Source organism: Acomys russatus, chromosome 27, assembly GCF_903995435.1.
Source record: "Acomys russatus chromosome 27, mAcoRus1.1, whole genome shotgun sequence".
In the NCBI taxonomy this organism is placed as follows: domain Eukaryota; kingdom Metazoa; phylum Chordata; class Mammalia; order Rodentia; family Muridae; genus Acomys; species Acomys russatus.
The window spans coordinates 55,713,843-55,739,686 of NC_067163.1; the positions used below are offsets into that span (position 1 = coordinate 55,713,843).

Below are 25,844 nucleotides of genomic sequence, written 5' to 3' on the forward strand. Positions count from 1 at the left end.
TCAAAGGTACATCTGTAGCAGCTGGCACATGAAACTCACCTTCCATGTATTTGAGAATTTTGAAAATGTTCTTCAATATTGTGGTCTTCCCATTTATAACCTAAAATATATTATCAGGAAATAAATATTATTGACAAGTACTCAAAATTTAAGTTATTATCCTCAGTGAACCTTAGAATTATGCCTTATATCTCTACCACATTCTGCTTCTTTCACAATCAAAATTACAGAAGAGCATCAAAAACCAAGAAAAACTTTCCCCCATAATTTAAAAAGTGAAAGAAATTCAGTCTTACCTACAGCAGTAAGGTTCCTGTAGGTCTCCAGCATCACTTCTTTGTAGAGACTCTTCTGGGAAGGAGTCAACAAAGCCCATTCCTCCGGAGTGAAGCTTATGTGAACATCGTCATAGGTCACCACATCCTAAAATACCCAATAGACGTGTACAACAGAGAGCTTAAAACAGACAACACTATCAATGTATACTTTATTGACAGTAAATTTATATAATTCACGTGCTTTCCAAACTCATTCATGCCACCCAAGTTCTATGTAATCATGAAGTCATTTTAGGACAAAACTGAAGAGGAGGTTCAGCCATGTCATTTCGAGGATATAGCCTTGAAATAAAAATGCCTATTAATAGATATATAGATACTGAAAAGGAAAAAACAAACAAAACAAAGCCAACCATAATGAGAAGACATCAGAGAAATTATATGGCCAATACTAACTGAAAAAAATCAAAACAAAGCAAACAAAAACAAAGGCATGCAGGGTTTATTGGTGCATGCATTCAACCCCAGCACTCTGGAGACAGAGGCAGATGGATTTCATTGAGTTGGAGGCCAGCCTGGCCTATGGAATGCATTTACAAGGACAACCTGAGGTATATGTTAAAACCTTGTGATCACTCACCACCCATCAAGAACACCCAAACAATCAACCAACCAAAGAAACAAACAAACAAAAAAAATAGACAAAAACACTGAAGGTCTCACTGCAATTCTTTAGGAAAAAAACATGTATTTTCTCCAGTTCTTCATTGTTCCCCAGAAATGTGAATTGTCACAGTTTATCCTATAAGATTAATAAAGTCTTACAAAAGGGAATGCATATTCAAACAGCTGTGATGGACAGATGAAAATGTAAGCAATATATATGTATGTCATTAAAAATATAACAGGACAGGATAGGACAGAAGACATGGGCCAAAAATTAAGAATATTTTCTGGTATTCTAGAGAAGATGAGTTCAATTGCCAGTACTTAAATGGGGGCACACAACTATCAATTAGTCTGTGTTCAGAAGTTTTGAGGCTGTCTTCTGACTGTTCTAAGCACCAGACACGGAACATGCATGCTTACATTCAAAAGACTCATAATTATTTTTAAGGGTTTCTGTGACATTTATTTATGTAATAGTGGGTGGGGGTAACTGCTATATTGATTCATATGGTTATTATGTTTTTCATTTTTACTTTGTTCACTTAATATTTGTAGCCTCATTCTTTTTCACTTCCTGTTCCAAACCTCTCTTCCTCCGCTTTGCCCCCTCCCACTCTCCCCATGTCTTCAGAAAGGGGAAGACCTCCTCCCCTTTCATCTGACCTCAGCCTATCAAGTCTCACCTGGACAGCCTGTATCCTCTTCCTCTGTGCCTTAGTGAAGGCACCCTGCCAGGGGGAAGTGAACAAAAAGTAGGCACCAAAGTCCTTGTCAGAAATAGCTCCTACTCTCCATATTATGGGACCCACAGGGGAACTGAGCAGAGGGTCTAGCTCCTCAACTATACATGACCTTGGTTGGTGCATCAGTCTCTGAAGCACCCCCTCCTCCACCTGGATTTGTTGGGTCCATTGGTCTCCTTGTGGAGCTCCTGTCCCTTCCAGGTCCTTTTATGTCCCTACTCTTCCATAAAACACCCTGTGCTCCACCCTGGCTCTGAGTCTCAGAATCTGCTTGGATCTCCCACTGGGTGGAGTCTTTCAGAGGACCTCTATGGTAGGCTCCTGTCCTCTTCCGTTTCTTCAATGGCTTCTGGTGTATAGTCTATTTGCCCCTCTGAATTAGCATGAAATATTCTCTCCTTGTTATTTAGCTTCTTTATGTCTAGGTATTGTAGTGTGGTTACCCTATGCAATGTGGCTAATATCTGCTTATAAGTGAGTATATACCATGGTGTTTTTCAGGGTCTAGGTTTCCTCACTCAGGATAATCATTTCTAGTTCCATCTACTTGCTGCAAATTTCATCCTCCTTTGGTTTTTTTTCATTTTTCATTTTTTATTATGTTTCTTTTTAACATGCATTATTGTACATGAAAATAATAAACTACATTCAGCAGGAAGAACCATGAGACAATCAGGAACTATATAAATGTTACATTCATAGTGGTTTGGCTATTTGTATTTGGCAAACTTGAAGTAAACATTTTTCCTATCTTGTTGGGTCTTAATTTCTGAATGAAAATCAATATCTATCATATCTCATCTCTATTAACTTAAAACATCTAACTTGATCTAAAAACATATTAACTCCTAACCAACTAAGCTTAATTGTAAGACTAAACTATCTGGTCTTCAACTCCATCAGAGACTTGAGAAGGAATAAAACTTAAATACCTGAGTGAAATGGAAGTGCAGGTTAGCAGCTTCCAAAATGAAAAAAATGACTGAGACAGTTTACTGCCTGAAAAGTCCCCAAACACTCTATAATGTTGGAGCATTATCTTCAGCCTTCTAGCCCAATATATCTGACAGACATCTTTACGAGGCAGGAACTACTGAGGACTTGCTTACGCTGTCTTGTCAGATGCTGGATGAGAATCCACTTTAATTGTTTTGTGCATCCCACACACCTCATACAATTTTAATATTACAACTGTAAAATGCTTGTGAGAAATTATGTTTTTAGAACAAAACAAAAAACAAAAAACTGGACACTGACACTAGATCAGACCTCACAGGATTCTTTCCTCTCAGCAAGCTGAATGCTGACACCCTGCATCCTCCATGTTCCAGCCTCAGGTGCCTCAGTTGCTGTTACCCATCAGAACAGAACAGCTTCTGGGACAGCTTGTAGACAACTTCTGATCCCGATGGCCCAGCATTTCAGACTGCCCCACACAGGTCTCCTATTAAGCCTGGAATTCTCAACATTTAGAAAATGGACCACAAATGCTATCCCTGGCCTTCTTAGCCATTTTCCCCAATTTTGGGGGTTGCCCTAAATCAGCCTAAAGAAACCTTAAGAGAATGACAACCCATTTCCTCTAAGGAAGCTGGGTGGGGTTCTGTTTGCTCTCTTGGTCTACAGATGATTATTTTCATCGGGAGTTGGTTATAAGTTATTATAGGTCTTATACAGAGAGAAAACTGGCTTGGACTCAGGAATGTCTCTCTTCTCCTTTATCTTTTTTCATAGGTAAGGACATAGCTGAAAAGAAAGAATGGGGGATATAGGAATATAGAGGGAGGAGAGAACAAAAGGTAGATTATTGCATCTACTCCTCAATGCAAGGTCTTAATTGCTACTCACAAATAAGGTTATTTTTAATTCACTGGTATAGAATTTTGTATATTGATGAAAAATGAGTGTAATTCTTTATTTTTAAGACCTGAGTAGTATTCCAGTGTGTAAATGTCCCACTGTTTCTTTATCCATTCTTCTGTTGAGGGACAGATTCTGGAAACAACCTATATGCCCCTCAACTAAAGAATGGATAAAAAGAACTGTGGTACATTTTCAAAATGGAATACTACTGAGCTTCTAAAAACAAGGAAATTATATTCATTTTTAATAAATCAAAACATATGAAAGAAGAATGTCCTGCCGCTTCAATCCAATGACGTAGGAGGCTCAGACAGTACTAAAGTCATGAACAGACATCAACCTAGGAAACAGAATGACACCCTCTGCCAAAGTTCAACATTCAAGGTGTAGGTGAAGCTCAGCACGACAGCAAATGCTTGTCACCTACAAAAACCCACATTCCAGGCCCATCTTCCAAAAATATAAAAATAAAAAGCCAGGCATGTCATCTTACACCTTTAATCCCAACACTTTAGAGGCGAAACCAAACATGTTAAGGCCAACTGAGTCTCCAGAGCTAATTTCAAGACAGCCAAATTACATGGAGAAAACTTGTCTTCAGAAACAAAACAAAACAAAAATAAAAAATAAAAAAATTAAGGCTGCCAATGGCTTTAGAGTAAAAAGCAAATGCTTCCAATCTACCTTATATTATTTAGCAATAGTCTATAATGGAGGTGAGGGCATGGGAACACAAAATGGATGCTGGCTTGTCATTAAAATCACAAAAAAATATATACACCATGAACTAATTGGACATGGGCTGAGGCTATAGACACTCAAATCCTATCCCCAATGCCTAACTTCCTCCAGAAATCTTTGCCTACTCAAGACTCCATTAGCACCCCAAAAGGAAGTAACGAATGAGAGACAAGTGTTCAAATACATACTTCTATCTGGGAAGTTTTTCAATCAATCTACTAGTATTAACCCAAGTCACTATAGGCTTCAGGTCACCCCAAGATTAACTTCAAAGATCCTTATGGTCTACACCAGCCCATGTTGTTCAAATGTCCAAAGTCTCTTATGAAACTCAAAACAATCTCTTGACTGTGACATCGTGTAGAATCTGGTTATCTTTGGTGATATGGTGGTCCCTGGGGAAATCTGAGCTCTAGGAATGCACGTAGGTGTGTGGCCCAGCAGAAAGAACTTGCAGGGGACTAGGTGTAGCTCACAGCTGCTGTGTTTTCCTTGTATCCTTGTTCAAGAAGGGTGCTGGCACAGAGAGATCTCACTTGTCTTCCTCAAGTGGCTACCAAGGTCCTGCAGGGATCAGTGTGCTGGACCAGGAATGGAGTGCACAGGGAAAACAGTGTAGAAAATACCGTGACTACTAAAAGTATCTATTTTTCTTATGATAAAGGAAACATATCAGGTTTTTAAAGAAATAGCGAATGATTTGTATTGTACAACTAAAGCAACTTGTTTTGCTCCAATTGCTTTATAAGTCACAAGCACTATCAAAACAGGTTTATCCACACTTTCATATGTATGGTTGTGTATATGTATGTATACTTATGCATATACATAATTTGTATACATATACATATGAATATATGCATTCTATGTATATACACATGACACACAAGGAAAATGGTGCCAGTTCGCTTTCATCTAGAGTTGCAGGTAATTAGGAGATTCCTGATTGTAGTGTTGAGATTAGAACTCAGTACCCCCAAGAATGATAAGTGCTGAGTAACTTGCACAACCCCCATAATAATTTTTATCTAATAAGCTAAGTGTCTTTTATAAATTAGCAACAATAACAAGCCTAAATAATTATAGAGGTGAATAAATGACCATCATTATTAAAATGTTGGGTATGGTCAACTTACCACAAAAATGTATTGCAAGCCAAAGAAAACTGCCAATAATTTATTACAGGAAAGCTGATTTCAAAGCAACATTAAAACTGAAAACTGAATGCTCAATAGGATTATTAAACAATAGTACACATTGACAGAATATGATTTCTATAGTTACTACAGAGTTACAACAATAAAGACTGTGTACATTATTGTGAAAGAATAAAGTGATGTAGAGAAAAGGACAAATAGCCAAGTTTTAACCAAAAGTCTTTAAAAAAAAAGTCAGAATGGAAAAATAGAATCTTGACCAATATCACCCTACTTCAGGTGATTCTATGTGTATGGAAATATATTTGTATGGAAATTAAATAGAGGTTGGCCAAGAGGTTACAGACCTCTCTGACTCTCTGTCCTTCAGGAAGACACTCATGCCTAACCAGAACAAAAGACCAAATAGGCCAGTCATCCTAGACCCAGCACCCCTCCCCTCCTCATCAACACATCCTAGCCCTCAAGTTGAGTGGCCAATCAGGGCTTAACTACAGGACATAAGTCCAACCTCCAACTCAGCTGGAGACTACCTGCTGGATCAGAGGCTACAAAGACCTGCATAACTACTGAGGAACTTGGGCAGAGACACTCTGTTCAAGCATATACCACAGTTCAGAAGACCAGAAAAAAATAGGAAGCCAAGCAAGAAAGCACTAACTCAAAAGAGACAAGCCCAGAAATCAAGACTTAAATGAATAATCACCTGAAATGCAGATGCCAAAACACCAGTATAGGAATACAACAGGAAAGAACCAGGGCAGTATGTCAACAGCTATCCTGTTACAGCAAGCCCTGAATTTACCAGTACAGAAGAAACGTACCTTAAAACCACCTTTATGAAAATCATAGAGACCTCAGAGAATTGAATCAATCACTTAAAGACATCAAGAAAAAGACAAAGAAAATGGAGTGAATCTCTTAAAGAAAGCCAATGAAACAAATAAATGTGTTAAGGACCAGAAACAATAATGAACACACAAACTGTGGGAATTATGGAAATAGCAATCTAGACAAGTAAAAAAGAGGAGATGCAAGCATCACCAAGAGCTAAAAGAGACAGAAGAGAATTTCATGTGTGGAAGAATCTATGGAACAAATAGGTATATTGATCAAAGAAAATGATCTGAAAAAGTTCTCATCACTAAACATACAGAATATCTGGGACACCATGAAAAGTCTAAACCTAAGAACAATAGGAACACAGAAAGGATAGCAGCTTAATGGTACAGAAAAGATTTTTAAGAAAAGATTACTATACCCAGGAAAAGTTTCAATCATGAGAGATGGAGAATATAAGATTTAAAAATAAGGTCAAATTTCAACAGTATTTATCTACAAATCCAGTCCTACAGAAAATGTCAGAAGAACTCCACACCAAGGAGGTTAACTATGCCTATGAAAATACAGGAAAGTTATACTTTCACAGCAGCAAAACTTGTCCTGTCTGTCCATATCTATTTAATAAAATATGTGACGTTCCAGCCACGGCAGTATGACAACAGAAATAAATGATGGGGATATAAATTGGAAAGTAAGTGGTCAAAGTACCATGAATTACAGGTGATATATCTTAGTATATATGAGAGATCCCAAAAGTTGTTCCAGAGAACTCCGAGAGTTGATAAATATCTTCTGCAAAATGACTAGATACAGAATTACATCAAAACAAAACAAAATAGCAGTAGCTCTCCTATATACAAATGACAAATGGGCTGAGGAAAATATTTTTTTTTTCGAGACAGGGTTTCTCTGTGTAGCCTTGGCCATCCTGGACTCACTTTGTAGACCAGGCTGGCCTCGAACTCACAGCGATCCGCCTGCCTCTGCCTCCCGAGTGCTGGGATTAAAGGCGTGCGCCACCACGCCCAGCTGGAAAATATTTTTAAAATACAGTTCATAATAGCCACAATTAATATAAAATATTTTGGGGTAACCCTAATCAAACAAGTGAAAGACTTGAATGACTATAATGTAGAGAATTTTCTTTAGATTCTTTAGTGAATGAAACGGAAGAAGACATCAAAAGATGAAATGATCTCCCATGTTGCTGCATGGATAGAATTTACACAGTCAAAATTGCAATCCTGCTAAAAGCAATCTACAGATTCAATACAATTCACATGAAAATCTCAACACAATTCTTTTCAGACCTTGAAAGGACAATATTCAATTTTGTATGGAATAACAAAAAACAATCCTGAACAGTAACAGAACTTTTGGAGGTATCACCATCCCTGATTTCAAGCTGTACAAGAGAAATATAGTCAAAACATCTCATAAAAAGAGACATACCAATCAATGGAATCAAACTGAAGACCACCACACTAATGATCTTCAACTAACTGATATATGGATTGAGAAGAAAAGAAACAGAGAATTATTTATCATCCTGCAGAAAACTCAATTCCAAGTGGATCACAGAGCTCAACATAAAACCAGATGCACTGAAAATGACAGAAGCGAAAATAGGAAGCACCTGTGAACACATTACACAGGAGAAAGCTTCCAGAACACAATACCAATCATGCAGGCATTAAGATCAACAAATGAATGAGATCTCAGGATACTGAAATGGAAAGAACACCAGCAATAGACAAAATGGCAGCCTACACAATGGGAAAAGATTTTTATGAAATCCACGTCCAACAGAGGCCTAATATACAAAATACAAAAGGAACTTAGTAAATTAGGCATCAATGTCCAAGAAATATTTTTATTTTTATTTTTAAAAAAATATTTTTAATGGTGGCGCACGCCTTTAATCCCAGCACTCAGGAGGCAGAGGCAGGCAGATCGCTGTGAGTTTGAGGCCAGCCTGGTCTACAAAGCGAGTCCAAGACAGCCAAGGCTACACAGAGAAACCCTGTCTCGAAAAAAAAATATTTTTAAAATGTTCAATATCCTTTGCCTTCAAAGAAACACAAATCAATGCTATATTGAAATTCCATCTTACATCTGTCAGAATGGCTAAGAGCAACACAATAAGTGACAACTTATACTGGCAAAGACGTGGAAGAACGAGATCACATGTTCATTTTTCTTCTGAGAGCACACTTTACAGCCACTATGAAAATTAATATGGTGGTTCCTCAGATACTTGGGAATCAAGACCTCAAGACCCAGCTTTACCATTCCTGGGCAAAGACCCAAAAGACGCTCCATCTTACCACAAGGACATTTGCACGACTATATTCATAAAACCTTTCATATCAGGCAGAAACTGGGAACAGACAAGATGACTCAATAGAAGAGTGGATGAAGAAAATCTGGGATGGTTAAATGATGCTGTATTGCTCAGCTCTTACAAAAAAAATAGGATAAAGAAATTCACAGGAAAATGCAAGGAACTACAAATTTTTTCATCCTGAGTGATGAATCGTATGAAGCTGGTGGGCCGCTTGGCCTTTCTGTGGGTCCCCTACCAATTACAGCTGGGGTGTCTCTAACATGGACTGTTTCTTGCCTCTGGATTCCCCTCCCCTAGCAAGGTCATGATGTCTGTCCTCAGTGGAAGAGGCGGCACTAGCCTGATGAAACATGGTGTGTCAGGGCAGGCTGGTAAGGCGGTTTCCCTGTCTCTGAGCAGAAGGGTAGGGGGAGAAGAGGGAAGTGGGTGGGGCGGTGGGACTGAAACAACAATCATGGAACCGGCATGGGTCTGCACTAGGCCCTCTGTGTACATGCTGCGGTTGTTTGGCTTGGATTTTTTGTGGAAGTCCTAAGAGTGGAGGTAGGTAGGGGTGCCTCTGACTCTTTTGACTGTTCATGGAACCATTTTTGCCCAATTGGGTTGCCTTGGCCAGCCTTGTATATGTTCATGTCTCTTTGGGTGGGTGGGTGGGTGTGTGTGTGTGTGTGTGTGTGTGTGTGTGTGTGTGTGTGTGTGTGTGTGTGTGTGTGTCCCCATGTACACACAGAGAGGTAAGAATAGATCAGCATGTCCCCTGCAGGTGGAGATACAGGCAGTTGAGAGCCACATGATATAGGTCCTAGGAACTGAACTCTGGTCCTCTAAAAGACGATCAAGTCCTCTTAACCACTCAGCCACGCCTCCAGCCCTCGGATTCCAGTCATGTGTTGCTGAAGGATGAGCCATCACCTCTTTTCTAACAGTTTCTAACCTCTTTGTAAAACTTGTAAAAAAAAAAAAAAAACATAAAAGCAGAAAGCAATGGTCAGACCATCTAGAAACCAGACCTTCAGTTTTCCCCCACACATCAAAAGCAATGTGGGTGTGCACACTGGATAGTGATGTTACGAGCTCAACAGTGTCCCACACCCTTGGCTGCAAAGCCTCACTCTCCCTAAGGAATCCACAATCAGAAGTTTAGCGGCCAAGAGCCATTGCCCAGGTCACCAAACAGAGGGAACAACAGTCTGTTTCACATTCCATTCCAGTATCTGTAGCTCAACTGCCTGCTACCCCTGACCTGAGTACAGTGGCCTCACATTCACCACGGTATGGCTGTTGGTCTCCCTCACAGCTTCCTTCTGCTAGTGAATATGGTTGTTAGGCCTTCCCAGAATCTCTGCTAAACTACAGCCACCCACTGGGCCACAGGACAGTAGCACATCCCCTACTGGATGAACAAGGATCCCATGACTAGGACAGCACAGCCTTCCTAGCTCACCCTTTTACCCTCTGGTCAGATAGGGCCCTAGCCTGAAAATCTTTATTTTAGTTAAAGTTCTTTCAGTCTCCAAAAGCACTTCATGTTCATCTGTGAAGACGTAAGGTCCCTTGTATGCACGTGCCATTTCATACACAATATCTGCTGGAGGCATTTTTTGGCTTCACCACTGGAAAGTCCTGCAGCAACGACTCTGAGATTCCATCTTACACCCATCAGAATGGCTAAGATCAAAAAATTCAAGTGACACCACATGCTGGCGAGGATGTGGAGAAAGTGGACCACTCCTTCATTGATGGTGGAAATGCAAATTAGTACAACCGCTTTGGAAATCTATCTGGCACTTTCTCAGAAAACTGGGAATAGGGCTTCCTCAAGACCCAGCATTCCACTCCTTGGAATATACCAAGTAGATGCTCCACCACACACCAAGGACATACGCTCAACCATGTTCATAGCAGCCTTATTCATAATAGCCAGAACCTGAAAACAGCCTAAATGTCCCTCAGTAGAAGAATGGATAAAGAAACTAGGGTACATTTACACTATGGAATACTACTCAGCTATTCAAAATAAGGAAATCTTGAAATCTGTGGACAAATGGATGAAACTAGAAACGATCATACTGAGTGGGTTAACCCAGAAGCAGAAAGACTCACATCGTATATACTCACTTATAAATGGGCACTAGCTCAAAAGGCATGTCCCATGAAAGTCTTCACTTACCAGGAGAATGGGATAGATGTGAGGACATCCTACTGGGATTCTAGGTAAGAGAAATATAGGAGAATGAGGAAATAGAAGGATCCAGAGGGTCCTAGAAACCTACAAAAAAAACATGATGGGTGGATCAGCACCCAGGGGGGTCTGCTCAAACTACTGCACTAACCAAGGACAATACAAGTAGTAAACACTGAACCCCTACTCTGATCCACCCAATGGACAGGACATTCTCCGCAGTTATGTGGAGAGTAGGGACTGACTTTGACTTGAACTCTAGTGCCCCATACTTGACCACTTCCCTTTGGTGGGGAGGCCTGGTGGCACTCAAATAAAGAATAAGCAGGCCACCAAGATGAGACTTAATAGCCTATGACCATATAGTGGGGGAGGAGGGCCCCCTTGGTCATAGACCTAGGGGAGGGGAATAGGGTGAAAGCAGGAGGGAGGAAGGAACGGGAAGATACAAGCGATAGGATAATAATTGAGATGTCATCTAAGTAAATTAATTAAAATATTTTTATAATGGACGGACACAAATTTTTAAAAAGCACAGACTATTTAAAAATGGAGAGAGAACATCTAAAATCAGGAATTAAAACATAGAGTCATTTACTATATTATGGAAGCAGAGTGTCAAATCAGGGGTAGAAATTGGCACTATATAATAGATGTTATAGGAAAACATGGGCAATGTATAAAATAAACTAGATTAATTACACAATATATTCTAACTTAAATACTAAATATATGAATAAAATCTTTAGTTAAACAAATAAAAAAGATATCCCCAGGACTATTTCTTGAGTACACAAGTGTCCTGATGCAGCAGATCTTTATTCACTAACAGGTTCCATAGGTGTCATGGGATGAGAAAGACAGGAAAAAATAGAAGGAAGAAAAGATGAAAGCTGGTGTGGGGAGATCTTGCACGAGACAGGTCTCATGCCAAGCAAGCTGATTAAAAAGAATAACACCTGATCTACTACTTCCAGGCAAAAATGGAAGGAAACGGGGTACTTCTATGAAGACAGCAGAAACAATCCTACAATGCAATAAGCACAGAAAGAAGGTAATCAAACATGCTGCATAAGGGTAATGGGATCTTAACAACATTAGTGACCTAGCCCACAGTGGTCTTGGGATTGATAACCACAGCCCCATGTGGTGGGAAGAATTGGGGATCTCAGGAACAGAAGCAACCCCTCCCAAAAGGCCCTGGCAGCAGAACGTGACCAATTCTCCCTAGCATATTCATGGTTTCAGGGAAGGAGCTATCTCTTTATCTGTACCTCAGGCTCTAGTGAAAGCTGCCGAGGCCTAGGCCCCAGGCTTTTACTGGATCTGCCAAGCATCTTCCTGGGGTTTAGAGGAGCTATGCTGCTTCTCCACACATGGGAAAGTCTTGCTTGATCAGGCTAAGCCTCAAGACAACAGTGTTTTCCTTTCCAAATAGTTGTCATCTGGGGTCTCCGTGACCATATGACACAACTATGCTTTTCTCAAGAAGAAAACTGGGTAGTGATGGCACACCAGGCCTTAGTGTTGGCTGTGATGCTGTAATGCTCCATCGAGCAGCTTGTTAGACTCCTGTTCCTTAATATGAGGAATGGACTTGTCCAAGTTGTCTCCTTTGTTTTAATTTGGAGCCAAATGTCTAGATAATCCTAGTGAATGAGCATGTTTTCTAGCACCTAATCTCTAACAACCCTGGTTAACAAACTATGTATTTTGGAGAGTTGTAGAGGCAGCCTGCTCTCAGCTAAATTCTACTTTATGGAGTGCTACCTAACATATGAGATTCCAATTACCACTTGCAGGAAATTAACTCCAAATGGATCTCACTCCTAAGGTATAAATACACGAGTGCAGAAATTCCAGAGACACTAGAGGAAACAAGACTCTCTGAGTTTGGTGTCCTGCCATTTTCTAATGCACCAAAGCACTATGATGTTGACTATAAGGGTGTTTTTATACACAGCTCCTGTTCTGTTCCCAATGCTCTTCACACAGTAAGGCACAGAGAGCAGTCATTCAAAGGCCACGACGTGGGTCCAGGTAGTTGCAAGGACATCAAAAGACATCACAGAATATCACAACTTGCCACTACTTCCCACCAGGTAGGGCCCATAACATGGGCTCCAGTGGCTCATCTGCCCACTCCATCCCAGACAGTCATCCCTGACTCACTATTTCAAGGCTTCCAGGCTGGCCTGTGGGCACCACACAGATACCTGTGGTGTTCTGACTAGCAATTCATCAGCTGCAGAACTGAGCCTGTGGGCCCAGGGGTCCCGCTCAAACTATGGCACTAGCCAAGGACAATACAGGCTGTAAACGTCAAACTCCTACCCAGATCTAGCCAATGGACAGGACATTCTCCACAGTTGAGTGGAGAGTGGGGTATGACTTTCACATGTACTCTGGTGCCTCATATTTGACCACGACCCCTGGATGGGGAGACCTGGTGGCACTCAGAGGAAGGATAGCAGGCTACCAAGAAGAGACTTGATATCCTATGAGCATATACAGGGGGAGGAGGTCCCCCTCAGGAACAGTCATAGGGAAGGGAGTAAGGGGAAAATGGGAGGGAGGGAGGAATGGGAGGATACAAGGGATGGGATAACCACTGAGATGTAATATGAATAAATTAATAAAAATTTTTTAAAAAAGAACTAAGCCTGGACACTAGAAGAGCTGCCCCATTTCTGACTGGGGGTCCCTGTGACTGGGTAGCCTGTGCTGAGAGACAAGACTACCTCCCTAGAATTAGAATGTGCTGAAGAAACACAATAGTTTCCTTGGGCTGTTTTCATGCCCAGGCACAAACTTCTCATGGATCTACAGGGATTTACATTTCAGTAGCATTGGCCCTGGCCTCCAATAACTCACCCTTCTTCCTTCCTTCATTTAGTATGTGTTGGGTTCCTGGAGGAAGCCAAGTAAATTCACATAAGATACTGAAGATTAAAAAATGTAGGCTTTATTTTCTGTGGCAAAAGGAGACGGTCAGCTTGGGATCAGAATCTCACCCCTGAAGGGATAATGGATTCCATATATAAAGGGTGAAAACCACAAGGTGAGGTGGGCTTTTAAAAGTGATAGGATCATCCAATCAAATTTAACATTATGGGATAGGCAAGAGAGTATCTGTTGGAGACTTAGCCTGATCCAAGACACTTGGCCTCAAGACCCTTAATTAATCCATTAAATACTGAGATGAAGATACAAAGGTGGAAGGGTGCTACAATATTAACAATTAAGGATAGACTGCTGGGCTTGGTGGTGCATGCCATTAATCCCAGCATTCCAGAGGCAGAGGCAGAATCAGGTGGATCTCTGTGAGTTCAAGGCCAGCCTGGTCTACAAAGTGAGTCCTGGACAGCCAAGGCTAACAGAGAGACCCTGTCTTGAAAAACAACAAACAAACAAACAAACAAACAAAACTAAAGCATAGATTTTAGGAAACAAAATGTTTGTTCTGAGGTTTCATCCTAAGGTCAGGGAACTTCATGTACATTTAACTTGGTAAGCGGAGTAATTCAGACAACCCTGAGAGAAAATCAGGAATCAGATGACAAACACAGTCATAGATCTTTCTCTCACCAGAAGATGAAGGGTGGCTCCATTCGTATAGGAGTTTTCTACCTGAAATTCAACTCAGTCTCTTGACAAATTAATAATAAAGAAAAGTATAGTCTTCATGGTAAGTTGAACACTTAAAAAGAAGTGGCTGAAGGATGGATGCCTTTAGTGAACTCTATAGTCATCCAGCATTCTTTCTGACTGTTAGGTGGAGAAGGGAGCTGTCTTAGTCAAGATTCTCTGGATGAACAGAACGGATAAAATACTTCCCTGTGTACGGAGCAAAGGGGTTTACTAGAATGGCTCACAGGCCGTGGTCCAGCTGGTCTAACAAGGACTCTAACAACTAAAAGTTGGTAGTTCAGTCCAGAGTTCAATTCAGAGGCTCGATGTCTGTGCTGCTCTTCAGTGTTAGAACAGTTGCCAAAGAAGTGGCCTCTAAGCCAGAACAGAAATGAATTTACTACCCAGAGACAGGACAAGAAGGGAGGGGGAAGACAGAGAGAGAGAGAGAGACAAACAGACAGACAAAGACAGACAGATTCTTTCTTCCATGTCCTTTAATATAGTACGCTGCCACCAAAAGATGTGGCCCAGATTAAAGGTGGATCATATCAGCTCAAAAGATCCACATTCAGGAATGATCTTCCCCCTTCAAAAGCTTTAGTTAAGAAAAATCCCTCCGAGGTGGGCGCAGCTGTGTGAGTCCTAGTTAACCGCAGATGGAGTCTGCTTGACTACCATCTCATCAGGCAAGACAGAGCAACAGAGACAGGTTTCTTACTCCAAACAGGTAAGAAAAAGCACGGAGTCCTTCCCAAAGCAACGCCTTTTCTCAAATAGGAAGCATGGGGAGTTTACTCAGGGAGTCTGGGTAAGTTCATATAGAGGTCTGCTTATCCCTGCACATACTTAGTTAACAGTTTCACTTTGTTTTTTGGTTTTTGTTTTAATTACATAGCATGACTTAATTTACTTGCTGCTCAGTCCTCAATCCTCTTAAGTTAAAAAGAAGTTATAATTAACTATTAATGTTAATGAATTTAAACCTTCCAGAAACATGAATCCAAAAGGAAAAGTCCAACAGGTGGCATGAGCCAGGTATTCTATGGCCTTTGCTGTTTTCAGTTTCGAACACTAAACATGAACGGAAAAGAAAATTTCTAGGGTTTTCAGTTTTATTCTTCTAGAACATAACAGTGTGGCTTGTTACTAAGCACGCTCTCCCAGCAGGTGCATGATGAACTCCAGGTGGACAGAACAATGGCAGCATTGGGGATCTGCCGGATGAGCTGAGCAAACAGTCCTTGGTAGAAAGCCAGGTAGCCTTCCTCTCGGAACACCAGGCCTGCTGTCTGCATAAACGACTTGTGCTTGCTGCCTTCCTCCCGGAGCCCTGTCCTGATGACCTCATGTGGGTAAGCAATGCAGGAGGCACATCCCTTAGAAACAGCAGCAGCTGCCATGAGTTCAAAAAAGCTGGAGGAACTTTTCTCACTTCCATCTGTGGAGGAGACTATCGGAGCTTCTTTCAAACACTTCTTTAAACTCTCATAAATGTCAAAGCAGATGATTGTCTCTGAGATCCCAGCATATGAGCAGTCAGCCCTCTATAGAAGCCACGGATGCCTTCTGTCTGGTACACATGGCGAACACTCATCTGCTTGCTGCCTCTCACCTTTCATTCTAGCTGCATCCTCATTTAACCATCCAAATAGGATGCATTAAGGTATTTGTGACAAAAGCTGCAGAGCCGGCTGAGAAAATGTGCACAGCACTGCTATTAGACACGAAAATGCCATTAGCCTGTTCTTTGGCTTTGGAGTACCATGCAAAGTACACAGCCCTTGAGGGTGCAACTCCAACCAAATGTGGACCCAAGCCTCTAAAGAGTGACTTTGGTCCCTCCTTTTCCAGGATTGACTTCAGCACCTGTAAGAGTCCAGGTGTCACAGACGTTGGTCTCATCTGGAAGGAGCTACAGGACTGTCTTCCTAGCACTGGGCAGTAGAGGCAGGATTAGGTGTTCAAAGCAATTTCCAATTATACAGTGTGAAGGAAATGTGGGCTATAGGAGTCATTGACATAATGAAATAAATCAATAGTACTTGAGAAAAATGGGGGAAAATTAGTAATGACCAGGGAACACTGGAATGTAGACACAAAAGGATTAGAAAAGTGATTTTTTTAATGAAATTTTAAAAGAGATACTAATAATTGACTTTTTAAAAATGTAAAGATAATTGAAAGCCCTTAGGTATATTGAATTAGAAAAGAGTAGATCTTCCCGTAGGAGATGGAAAGCTTTCAGTAAGACACCACCAGGCCTTGCCCCTAGGCAAATGATAGCTGCTGAGATCTGGAACCTGTCACACGCTGCTGCAGCCGAGAGTGGCCTGTGGCTGAAACATCTGAGACGACTTAACTGTGTCAACCAGGATTGTATATATCTGCACAGCAGAGTTCCCTAATTGGAAACTGATATTCACTGGCTCAAGCTAACTTCCCCAAACTGCTCACCCACCAGTCTGCTCTGTCTTCATTCACATGCCATTAATTAATACGTTTGGAAATTAGAAAATGACTCACCCTGCTTAACTCAGGTCCTTCTTCATAATGGTGACCCTGCAGCTGACTCCTTACACTGCAGTCTCAGATCTAGCTATTGCCTTCCCTGGTGCCCTGCCGTGCACACAATAGACTATTTCTCCTATACTGGTTTGAAAGCAAAGGCCATGCTCCACACACAAATTCTCTTCCTGTTACTGCATTAGGCAGTTGATTAAGTAACTCAAATAATTAATTATAAAACCTGTTATTATAAAACATTTTAAGTGAAGGATGTAATTTTAATCAAGAGGACAGAAAGCTAATAGCCCTGCACAGGTACAGACTAAAATTAAGGGCACCTGAAGCAACATAAGAGAGAGAGAGCCTCAGAAGCATTTGTCTATAAGGCTGGAGGTTCAGCTGTTCAACAATTAATATGGCTTTCTGGGAAGAAAAACTCTATGAACTTAAGAAATTAATGAAAAATTTCTTAAAGAATAGCATGTGAGCCTGGCATGGTGGCGTACACCTTTAATCCCAGCACTCTGGAGGCAAAGGCAGGCAGACTGATATGAGTTCAAGTCCAGCCTGGCTTACAAAACAAGCCAAGCTACACAGAGAACCCGTCTCAACAACAACAAAAAAACCCCAATCAAACAAAAAATAATAGCACATATCCAACTCCAGTTAATGTTCAATGAGGAGCCATCTAGAACAGATATTGCGCTCTACATATGTTGGGTCAGAGCCCAGGTTACACAGTGAACAATTTAAATAGGGATAGGACACTATAAGTCTAGCCACTTAGGCAGATCACAGCTTTATCCAGCAAAGATATTTCCAAAACAAGGGGACACTCTCACATGCTGGTGGGAGGACAAACTTGAACAACTGCTTTGGAAATCAATTTGGTGGTTTCTCAGAAAATTGGGAATGGTTCTATTTCAAGAACCAGCTATACCACTCCTGTGCATATACCCAAACACGCTCAGCCACAACCCAAGGACACTTGATACACTATTTGTAATAGCCAGAGCATGGGAACAACCAAATGTCCCTCAACTAAATGTGGTACATTTACAGAATGGAATATTAGTCAGCTATTAAAAACAATAACATCATGATTTCTAGGCAAATAAATGGAACTAGAATACATCATCCTGAGTGAAGTAACCCACATCCAGAAAAACAAGCATGGTACATACTCACTTATAAGTGGATTTTAGCCACAATGTATAGGATATCCATGTTACAATCCACATACCCAAAGAAGCTAAGTAACAAGCAGGGCTCAAAGGAGGAGGCTAGGATCTCCTTGAAAATAAAATAGACATTGGGGGTGGATAGGTGGAGGCATCTCCATGGAAGGAAGACCGAGAAGGTGAACAAGTATGGAGAGGATGGCTGGAAAGAGAAGTGGAATTAGTTGGGGGTGTGGGAGGTAGGTCTAGCACAAGTTAGAAATCTAGGACAATGGAAACTCCCGGGAATCTATGAGGGTGACCTTCCTAAGACTCCTAGCAATGGGGACTACAGATCCTGAACTGGCCATTTCCTGTAAGCACACAAGAAGTCCAAAGGGACTGGAACACCAATCCGCCCTTAAAAACTTCAACTCACAATTTGCCCTGCCTACAGAATGTACAGAGACAGGCGCCTAGCTCAACCCAGCAACTGATGGAAACAGATGGAATAGACCAGCAGCCAAACATTGGGTGGAGCTTGAGGAATTCTGTGGAAGAACCAGGGGAGGAACTGTAGGAGCCAGGAGGGTTAAGAAACCACAAGAAAACCGACAGAATCAACCAGCCTGGGCCCATTCAGGGGTTGTACAGTACTTAGGTTGCTGTCTGCACATCTCTCACAGTCGTGTAGCATTGTCTTAAGTGGGACAACTAACAGCTGGAGCAGGGGCTACCTCTGTCTCTGATACCTGCCTATGGATCCCTTTCCCCTAACTGGACTGCCTTGTTTAGCCTCAATATGAGAAGATGTGCCTTGTCTTACTGCAGCTTGATATGTCAAGGCTGGTTGACATCCTTAAGGGCATCCTCTTTCCTGAAGAGTAAGAGAGGAGGAAGGGATGGCAGGTAGGTAACAGGTAATGACTAAGAGGAGAGGAGGAAGGGGAAACTGTATGTAAATTAATTAAAAAGAACAGAGTACTCCAATAAATGACACACTTCAACATCAGTACATAAAAGCAGATACAAATTAATAATTGATAGAGGACATTTAGAAATGGAACTTAAAACATGGAGTCATACTGCAGAGCATGGTAGCGCATGCCTTTAATCCCAGCACTTGGGAGACAGAGGCAGGCAGATCGCTGTGAGTTTGAAGCCAGCTTGGTCTACAAGGCGAGTCCAGGACACCCAAGGCTAACACAAAGAGACCCTGTTTCAAAAAAAAAAAAAAAGAAAAAAAGAAAAAGAAAATAAACATGAAGTCATTTATTATTTCATAGAAGCAGAATGTCAAATCAGAGAGAGAAATTGGGACTACGTAGTAGACATTATAGAGTGTTGGGGGATAATCTGATATATTCTGATGCTAATTACTGCTTGTTGTCTGACCCACCTTTTGCTTAATAAAAAGCCATCCCACCTGGGCAGGGCAGGAGATAGGTGGGGCTTAAAGAGGAAGGAATTCTGGGAAGAAGAAAGGACTGCCAGGAGGAGAGAGACCTGAAGTAAAGAGAGGAAGGCTGCTATGGGTTAGCTGAAGGAGAAGCACATGGCCCGTGGCTTGGATGGAGAATCCAGATGAAGAACATTAGCAAGTATTTGGGATTATGGATGGGAGGTAGCTTGATAGAAATCATTAGAAGCAGATGGCATGGGATTGAGGCAGGGATCCCATGCCTGGCCCACTATGGGAGGTAGTTTAGAGGATTATTATCTGCCCTGCCCCAGGTTAACTAAGGCTATTTTAAAATATAACAAGTGTCTGTGTCTTTATTGATTGTTGGCCGGGCCTACAGGTAATACAGATAATACTTGTAATTTTAAAAACAATAAGTGGCGCCCAACATGGGGCAGGTATCCACACTTTGTCATAGCTCCCAGAGAGCGTCCATGGGCCAGAGCAAAGATGGCTACATACACGTGGCCAGCTGGAGAGGCAGACTAGCCTGAGAAATGGAGTTAAATGCCTAGAAAAATAATAAACTACTATGGTCCCTTTCCAAGGTGCCATGGCAGGAGGCTCCTGGATCTTTTTTGGCTTTGCTTTGGTGTTTATGGATTTGTTTACAATGTGCTTAGTCATAGTCACACTTCTTAACCTCTCTAAAGAAGTTCAGGGAGATAGGCAGAGAGTGGAGAAATGTGAGACTAACTTACGAACAACTAGAAAGGGAGAAGGGACTGAATTCTTCTCCGTAAAGTTGGGAGCAGTTGGAATTCTAAGCTCCTTAGCTGCAAGATGTTTGTCAGGAAAGGACCTTTCTAGAAAAGGTCCACCAAAGAGAGATAACAATAACTAAATTCCAAGGAATGGTGGACAGGATTTCACTAACTGAAGCCTAAATTGGCACAAATGACCCAAGGCTTAGACTTTTCTGGTTTCCTTGTTTGATTTTTTTATTAAAATTTCTACAAATTTTGACTAAATTGAGATGAAATAGTTAAAGAGGGCGGTAGTGGCACCAGTCCTTAATCTCAACACAATAGAGACAAAAGCCAAGAGGAACTCCTGAGTTCCAACCTGGCCTCCACAGGCTTGACCCCATACTGATAAGATGAGATGTTTACAAGAGACTGCTTAGGATTTAAAGTGACATTTTTTTGGTCTGTTCCTTTTCCTTAACAATGGATTATATATACTTACTGATCTAAAGGATAGATATGCATCAATCTGACATTTATGTTTATGAAAAAGGTAATAAAAATACTTTAAATTTAAAAATTAAATTAAAAATAAAATACTTTATTTATGTTTTGTTGGTCAAGGTAAAGACATAGGTTAAACAGGGAGACAGGCATGAAGGTACAGGGCTCCCTCGTAGAGAAGGGGTGAGGCAAAACCACCTCCCAAAAACGTAAAAAGCCAGGTACAAGATACCTACAGCCTAAGAAATATGTTTTGCGTCAAGATAAGGACCAAGGAAAGGTTAAAAAGAGAAACAAACATACAAGCTGCCAACATAGGTACAAGATACCTACTATATACATAAACCCTAAGATAAAATGGGAATCTATCTGATGTTTATTTAAAACTTAATGCCTTTTTTTTCTGCTCAGGGCAACTGGCTTGCTTCTAAAAAGAAAAAAATTTTCTCGGTAAACAGGTCATGGCCTCGCTTATACATCAAGCGCCACAGAGCCTAGAAAAGACTTAGAACTATACAACCTTGTTTTGATTTTAATATGACAATTGTATGTTCATTGTTAATGGTAATGTTACATTCTGTCTTTAAAAGAGGTCAAAATGAAACAGACCTGAATAAAAAAGAGACTGCTAACTTAAAGTCTATGTTTATATGAATTCAAACTACAGAACAAGCAGTTAACTTATATGGCTAGTCCCAGTACATGGGAATAGCTCTGAGACTGCTGAGACGTGTGCATCCTACACACCAAGTACACACATATATTAAGACTGTATAATGCTTGTGAGAACTTGTATGCTTTCAGAATAAAAAATTGGACATTAATGCTGGATCAGAACTGACAGGATTCATTCCTCCAGCATGCTGAGATGCTGACATCCTGCGTCCTTCATGTTCCAGCCCAAAGTGCTTTGGTTGCTGTTCCTCATCAAAACAGGACAGCTTCAAAACAGACTCCTGATCGAAATTGGCCCAGCATTTCAGACTGTCCCACTCAGGACTAATATTAAGCCTAGAATTTCTCAACATTTAAAAACTGGGCCACAAATACTGCTCCCAGTTTGTTTAACCATTTTTTTATTTGGGCCCACTACAGGTATTCTCTGCCCCAAATCAGCTTGAAAAAACTTTAAGAGAAAGACACACCATTTCCCTTAAGGGGGATTGGGTAGGTTTTTGGTTACTTTCTTGGACTACAGATATTATTTCATTAAAAGATATAGAGATAGGGGTTTTAAAGAAAGAGGGGTATAAAGATATGTAGGGATGATAGGGAAAAAAAGTAAATTATTGAATCTACTCCTCAACTTGAGGCTTTAACTGTTACTTACAAATAGGGTTAGTTTTGATTCACTGATATAGAATTTTGTATACTGACACAAAGCAGGTTTAATTTTGATACATTGAAATAAAATTCAAATTTGTTATTGTTCCCACACATTATATTTCTACTCTAATATGAGGTATTGTACATATACAACTCAATTCATACATTGTTGTTGTTGTAGGCTATTTAGGTCAATTAAGTAATACAAGTCAACTGTTGACCAATTCATGGTCATGTCAAGTATAGGAATATACGTGCTGGGTTTAACATAATTCTATAGATATATGTGGTAAAATAGTTAGATAACGTCTTCAAAAACCTCAGAGACCTACAGAATATGTCCTTTTAAAATATTCTTTATCATTTTAAGGATTCTTTGACAATAAGACAGGTTAACTCCTGGCAGTACCCAGCCTAACATAAAGAAGATGATGAACATTGAAGAACCTCCTTGTGGAGATGGCTTTGAGTGTGGCAAAACAGCCACTGGACAAATATGTCCTCGTTTCTCCCAAAGACACAATTCTGTCTAAAATGGACAAGTTTGGATGCAGGCAGAGTCGATGGTCAGACTCTGCCAAGACAGGGTAAGCAAGTCCTCAATGGTTCCTGCTTCACAAATATGTCTGTCAGATATACTGGGCCAGAAGGCTGAAGGTGATGCTCCAACGTCACAGAGTTTTGGATGTCTGTTCAGGCAGTAAACTGTCTCTGTCATTTTTTAATTTTGGAAGCTGCTAACCTGCTGTTCCCTTTTACTCAGGTAATTAAATTTATTCCTTCTCAAGTCTCTGATGAGGTTAAAGACCAGAGAATTGATTTTAAAATTAAGCTTAGTTGTTTAAAAATTAAAAAGATACTTTTAAGTCTATATAGATACTTTTAGGTTGATGGATTTGAGCTTTAACAGATGTTGACTTAAGTTCAAAACTTTAAATTTACCACAATAGATATTTTCTACAAGGGTGCCAAATACATTTTGATTAGAAATTATGTGTGTAAGTCTTACCTATTGATTTTTATAATTTTTTCATAATTGTACTTACTGTATATGAAAAATGGCCTTTTTTATTTAGACAGAAAAGGGGAGATGTTAAGGGATACTATGATGTATTTTGATGCTAATTATCGCTTGCTGTCTGACCCACCTTTTGCTTAATAAAAAGCCATCCCACCTGGGCAGGGCAGGAGATAGGTGGGGCTTAGAGAGGAAGGAATTCTGGGAAGAAGAAAGGACTGCCAGGAGGAGAGAGACCTGAAGTGAAGAGAGGAAGGCCACCATGAGTTAGCTGGAGGAGAAGCACATGGCCAGAGTGGATGGAGAATCCAGATGAAGAACACTACCAAGTATTTGGGATTATGGATGGAAGGTAGCTTGACAGAAATTATTAGAAGCAGATGGCATGGGATTGAGGCAGGGATCCCATGTCTGCCCCATTATGGGAGGTAGTTTAAAGGATTGATATCTGCCCTGCCCCAGGTTAACTAAGGCTATTTTAAAATATAACAAGTGTCTGTGTGCTGGCCTGGCCCACAGGTAATACAGATAATACTTGTAATTTTAACAATAATAGGGAAACATGGGCACCTGTATAAATAAACTAGAATCATTAACACAATATATTCTAACTTAAATAATAAATATATGAATAAGACATTTAAAGAAACAAAAAAAAACTATTTCTTAAGTACCCGAGTGTCCTGAAGCAGCAGATTATTACTCAGTGACAGGTTCCAGAGGGGAATGTGCCACAGAGTGAGAAAGACTGGAAAAGTAGAAGTTAGAAAAGATAAAAGCTGGTGTGGGGAGGTTTTGCACAAGACAGGTCTCATGTCAAGCAAGCTGATTAAGAAGAATAGCATCTGGTATACTACTTCCAGGCAAAAATGGAAGGAAATGAGGCACTTCTGTGAAGACAGCAGAAACAATTATACAATGTAATAAACACAGAAGGAAGGTAATTACACATGCTGCATAAAGGTAAAACAGGGGATCTTAAGAGTATTACTGACCTATCCCAAAATGGCCTTTGGATTGATTGATAATCACGGCCCAATATTGTGGTAAGAGCTGAGGGTCTCAGCAACAGAAGCACACCCCTCCACTCCAATGCCCCTGGCATCAGACCATGACAAACTCTCCCAAGCATATTCCTGGTTTTTCAGAAGGAGCTCTCTATTTCTTTACACCTCAGGGCCTTAGTGAAAGCTCCCAAGGCCTGGGCCGCAGGCTGTTACTGGATCTACCAAGCATCTTCCTGGGTTTCAGAAGGAGCTATGTTCTTCTCCATTCATGATGGACTCAGGGAAAGGCTAGCTGGACCAGGACAGCATTTAACACAACAGTGTTTTCCTTTCCAAATAATTGTCATCTGGATCTTCTTGACCATATGGCACAACTATGCTATTCTCAAAGGAAAACTGGACTTTCATGGCACACCAGGCCTTAGTGTTGGTTGTAACCCTGTAATGCTCCAGTGAGCAGCTTGTTAGAACCCTGCTCTTTATTGTGGGGATTGGACTAGTGATGGGTTGTAAAGCATTTGTCTCTTTTGTTACTATTTGGAGCCAAATGTGTAGATAATCCTAGTGAGTGAGCCTTTTTTTAGGACCTAATCTCTACCAACCCTGGTTAACATACTATGTATTTTGAGGTGTGGTAGAAGCCGCCCTCCCTTACATGAATTCCACTTTATGTGACTTGCTATCCCATAAGCATTGGTAAGTCGTTTCTGTCGTCAATTCTAATCTTCTACATCCCAGCTTAGTACTGGAGTGCTACGGAACACATGAGATTCCATTTACTACTTCCACGAAATTAACTCCAAATGGATCGCACTCCTAGAGGTTAAATAGTTAGTGCAGAAAGTCTAATGACACTAGAGAAACTACAACGCCCTGAGTTTGGTACCCTGGCATCTTCTGATGCACAGAAAGCACTGTGATGCTGACTACAAGGTGTTTCTACACACAGGCCCTGTTCCCGATGCTCTGCACAGGCACAAAGCACAGAGCTAAGTTACGCCGAGGCCACCACGTGGGCCCAGGTACTTGCAGGGACCACAAAAGACCTCACAGGACGCCATGTTAGCCACTGCTTCCGACCCAGCGCCAGGTAAGGCCCACAGCACGGGCTCCAGAGGCTCAGCCGCCCACTCCTCCCCAGACAGCGGCCCCTTGCTCACCATATCCAGGCTTCCAGGATGGGCTGTGGACCCCTCACAGCTCCCTGCAGAGATATGACTAGCAGTGACTCAGCTTCGGAACTGAGCCCAGAGACCGAAAGAGGCTGCCTCCCTCAGCTTCAGACCGGAGCCTAGAGACCGGAAGAGGCCCCGCCTCCCTCCTTCAGACCTGAGCCTAGAGACCGGAAGAGCCCGCCTCCCTCAGCTTCAGACCGGAGCCTAGAGACCGGAAGAGGCCCCGCCTCAGCTTCAGACCTGAGCCTAGAGACCGGAAAAGCCCCGCCTCCCTCAGCTTCAGACCTGAGCCTAGAGACCGGAAGAGCCCCCGCCTCCCTCAGCTTCAGACCTGAGCCTAGAGACCGGAAGAGCCCGCCTCCCTTTCTGACTGGCAGTCCTCCCGCACGTTCTGATTGGCTAGTAAATGCTGAAAGACAAAAGTACCTCCCTTAGGAGTAGAGTTTACAGTAGGAACAGTGTTTCCTGGGGCTGTTTTCAGCCACAGGCACTCATCTTGGCGATTGGCGTTTCAGCGGCCCTGCCCCTGGCCTCCAATAGCTGAG

The 25,844-nt window shown here is 41.3% G+C and overlaps 1 protein-coding gene and 1 pseudogene across 1 annotated transcript; both read right to left on the bottom strand.

Moving 5' to 3' along the window:
- LOC127210229 (zinc finger protein 120-like) lies at nucleotides 1-25,343 on the bottom strand. The gene is made up of 3 exons (XM_051169914.1): nucleotides 25,285-25,343; nucleotides 297-423; nucleotides 1-100 (listed from the first exon to the last, which is right to left on the bottom strand). The coding sequence occupies exons 1-3, from the start codon at nucleotides 25,285-25,287 to the stop codon at nucleotides 36-38; spliced, it is 195 nt and encodes a 64-aa protein (XP_051025871.1). The 5' UTR covers nucleotides 25,288-25,343; the 3' UTR covers nucleotides 1-35.
- Nucleotides 15,603-16,358, bottom strand: LOC127210228 (solute carrier family 25 member 33-like; annotated as a pseudogene).
- Nucleotides 25,344-25,844: the final 501 nt, after the last annotated feature.

What these genes read in the sequence shown, in the direction of transcription:
- LOC127210229 (XM_051169914.1), bottom strand. An exon ending in CAGGAACCTTACTGCTGTAG is followed by an intron (nt 101 to 296) that starts GTAAGACTGAAT and finishes AATATATTTTAG; the next exon opens with GTTATAAATGGGAAGACCAC.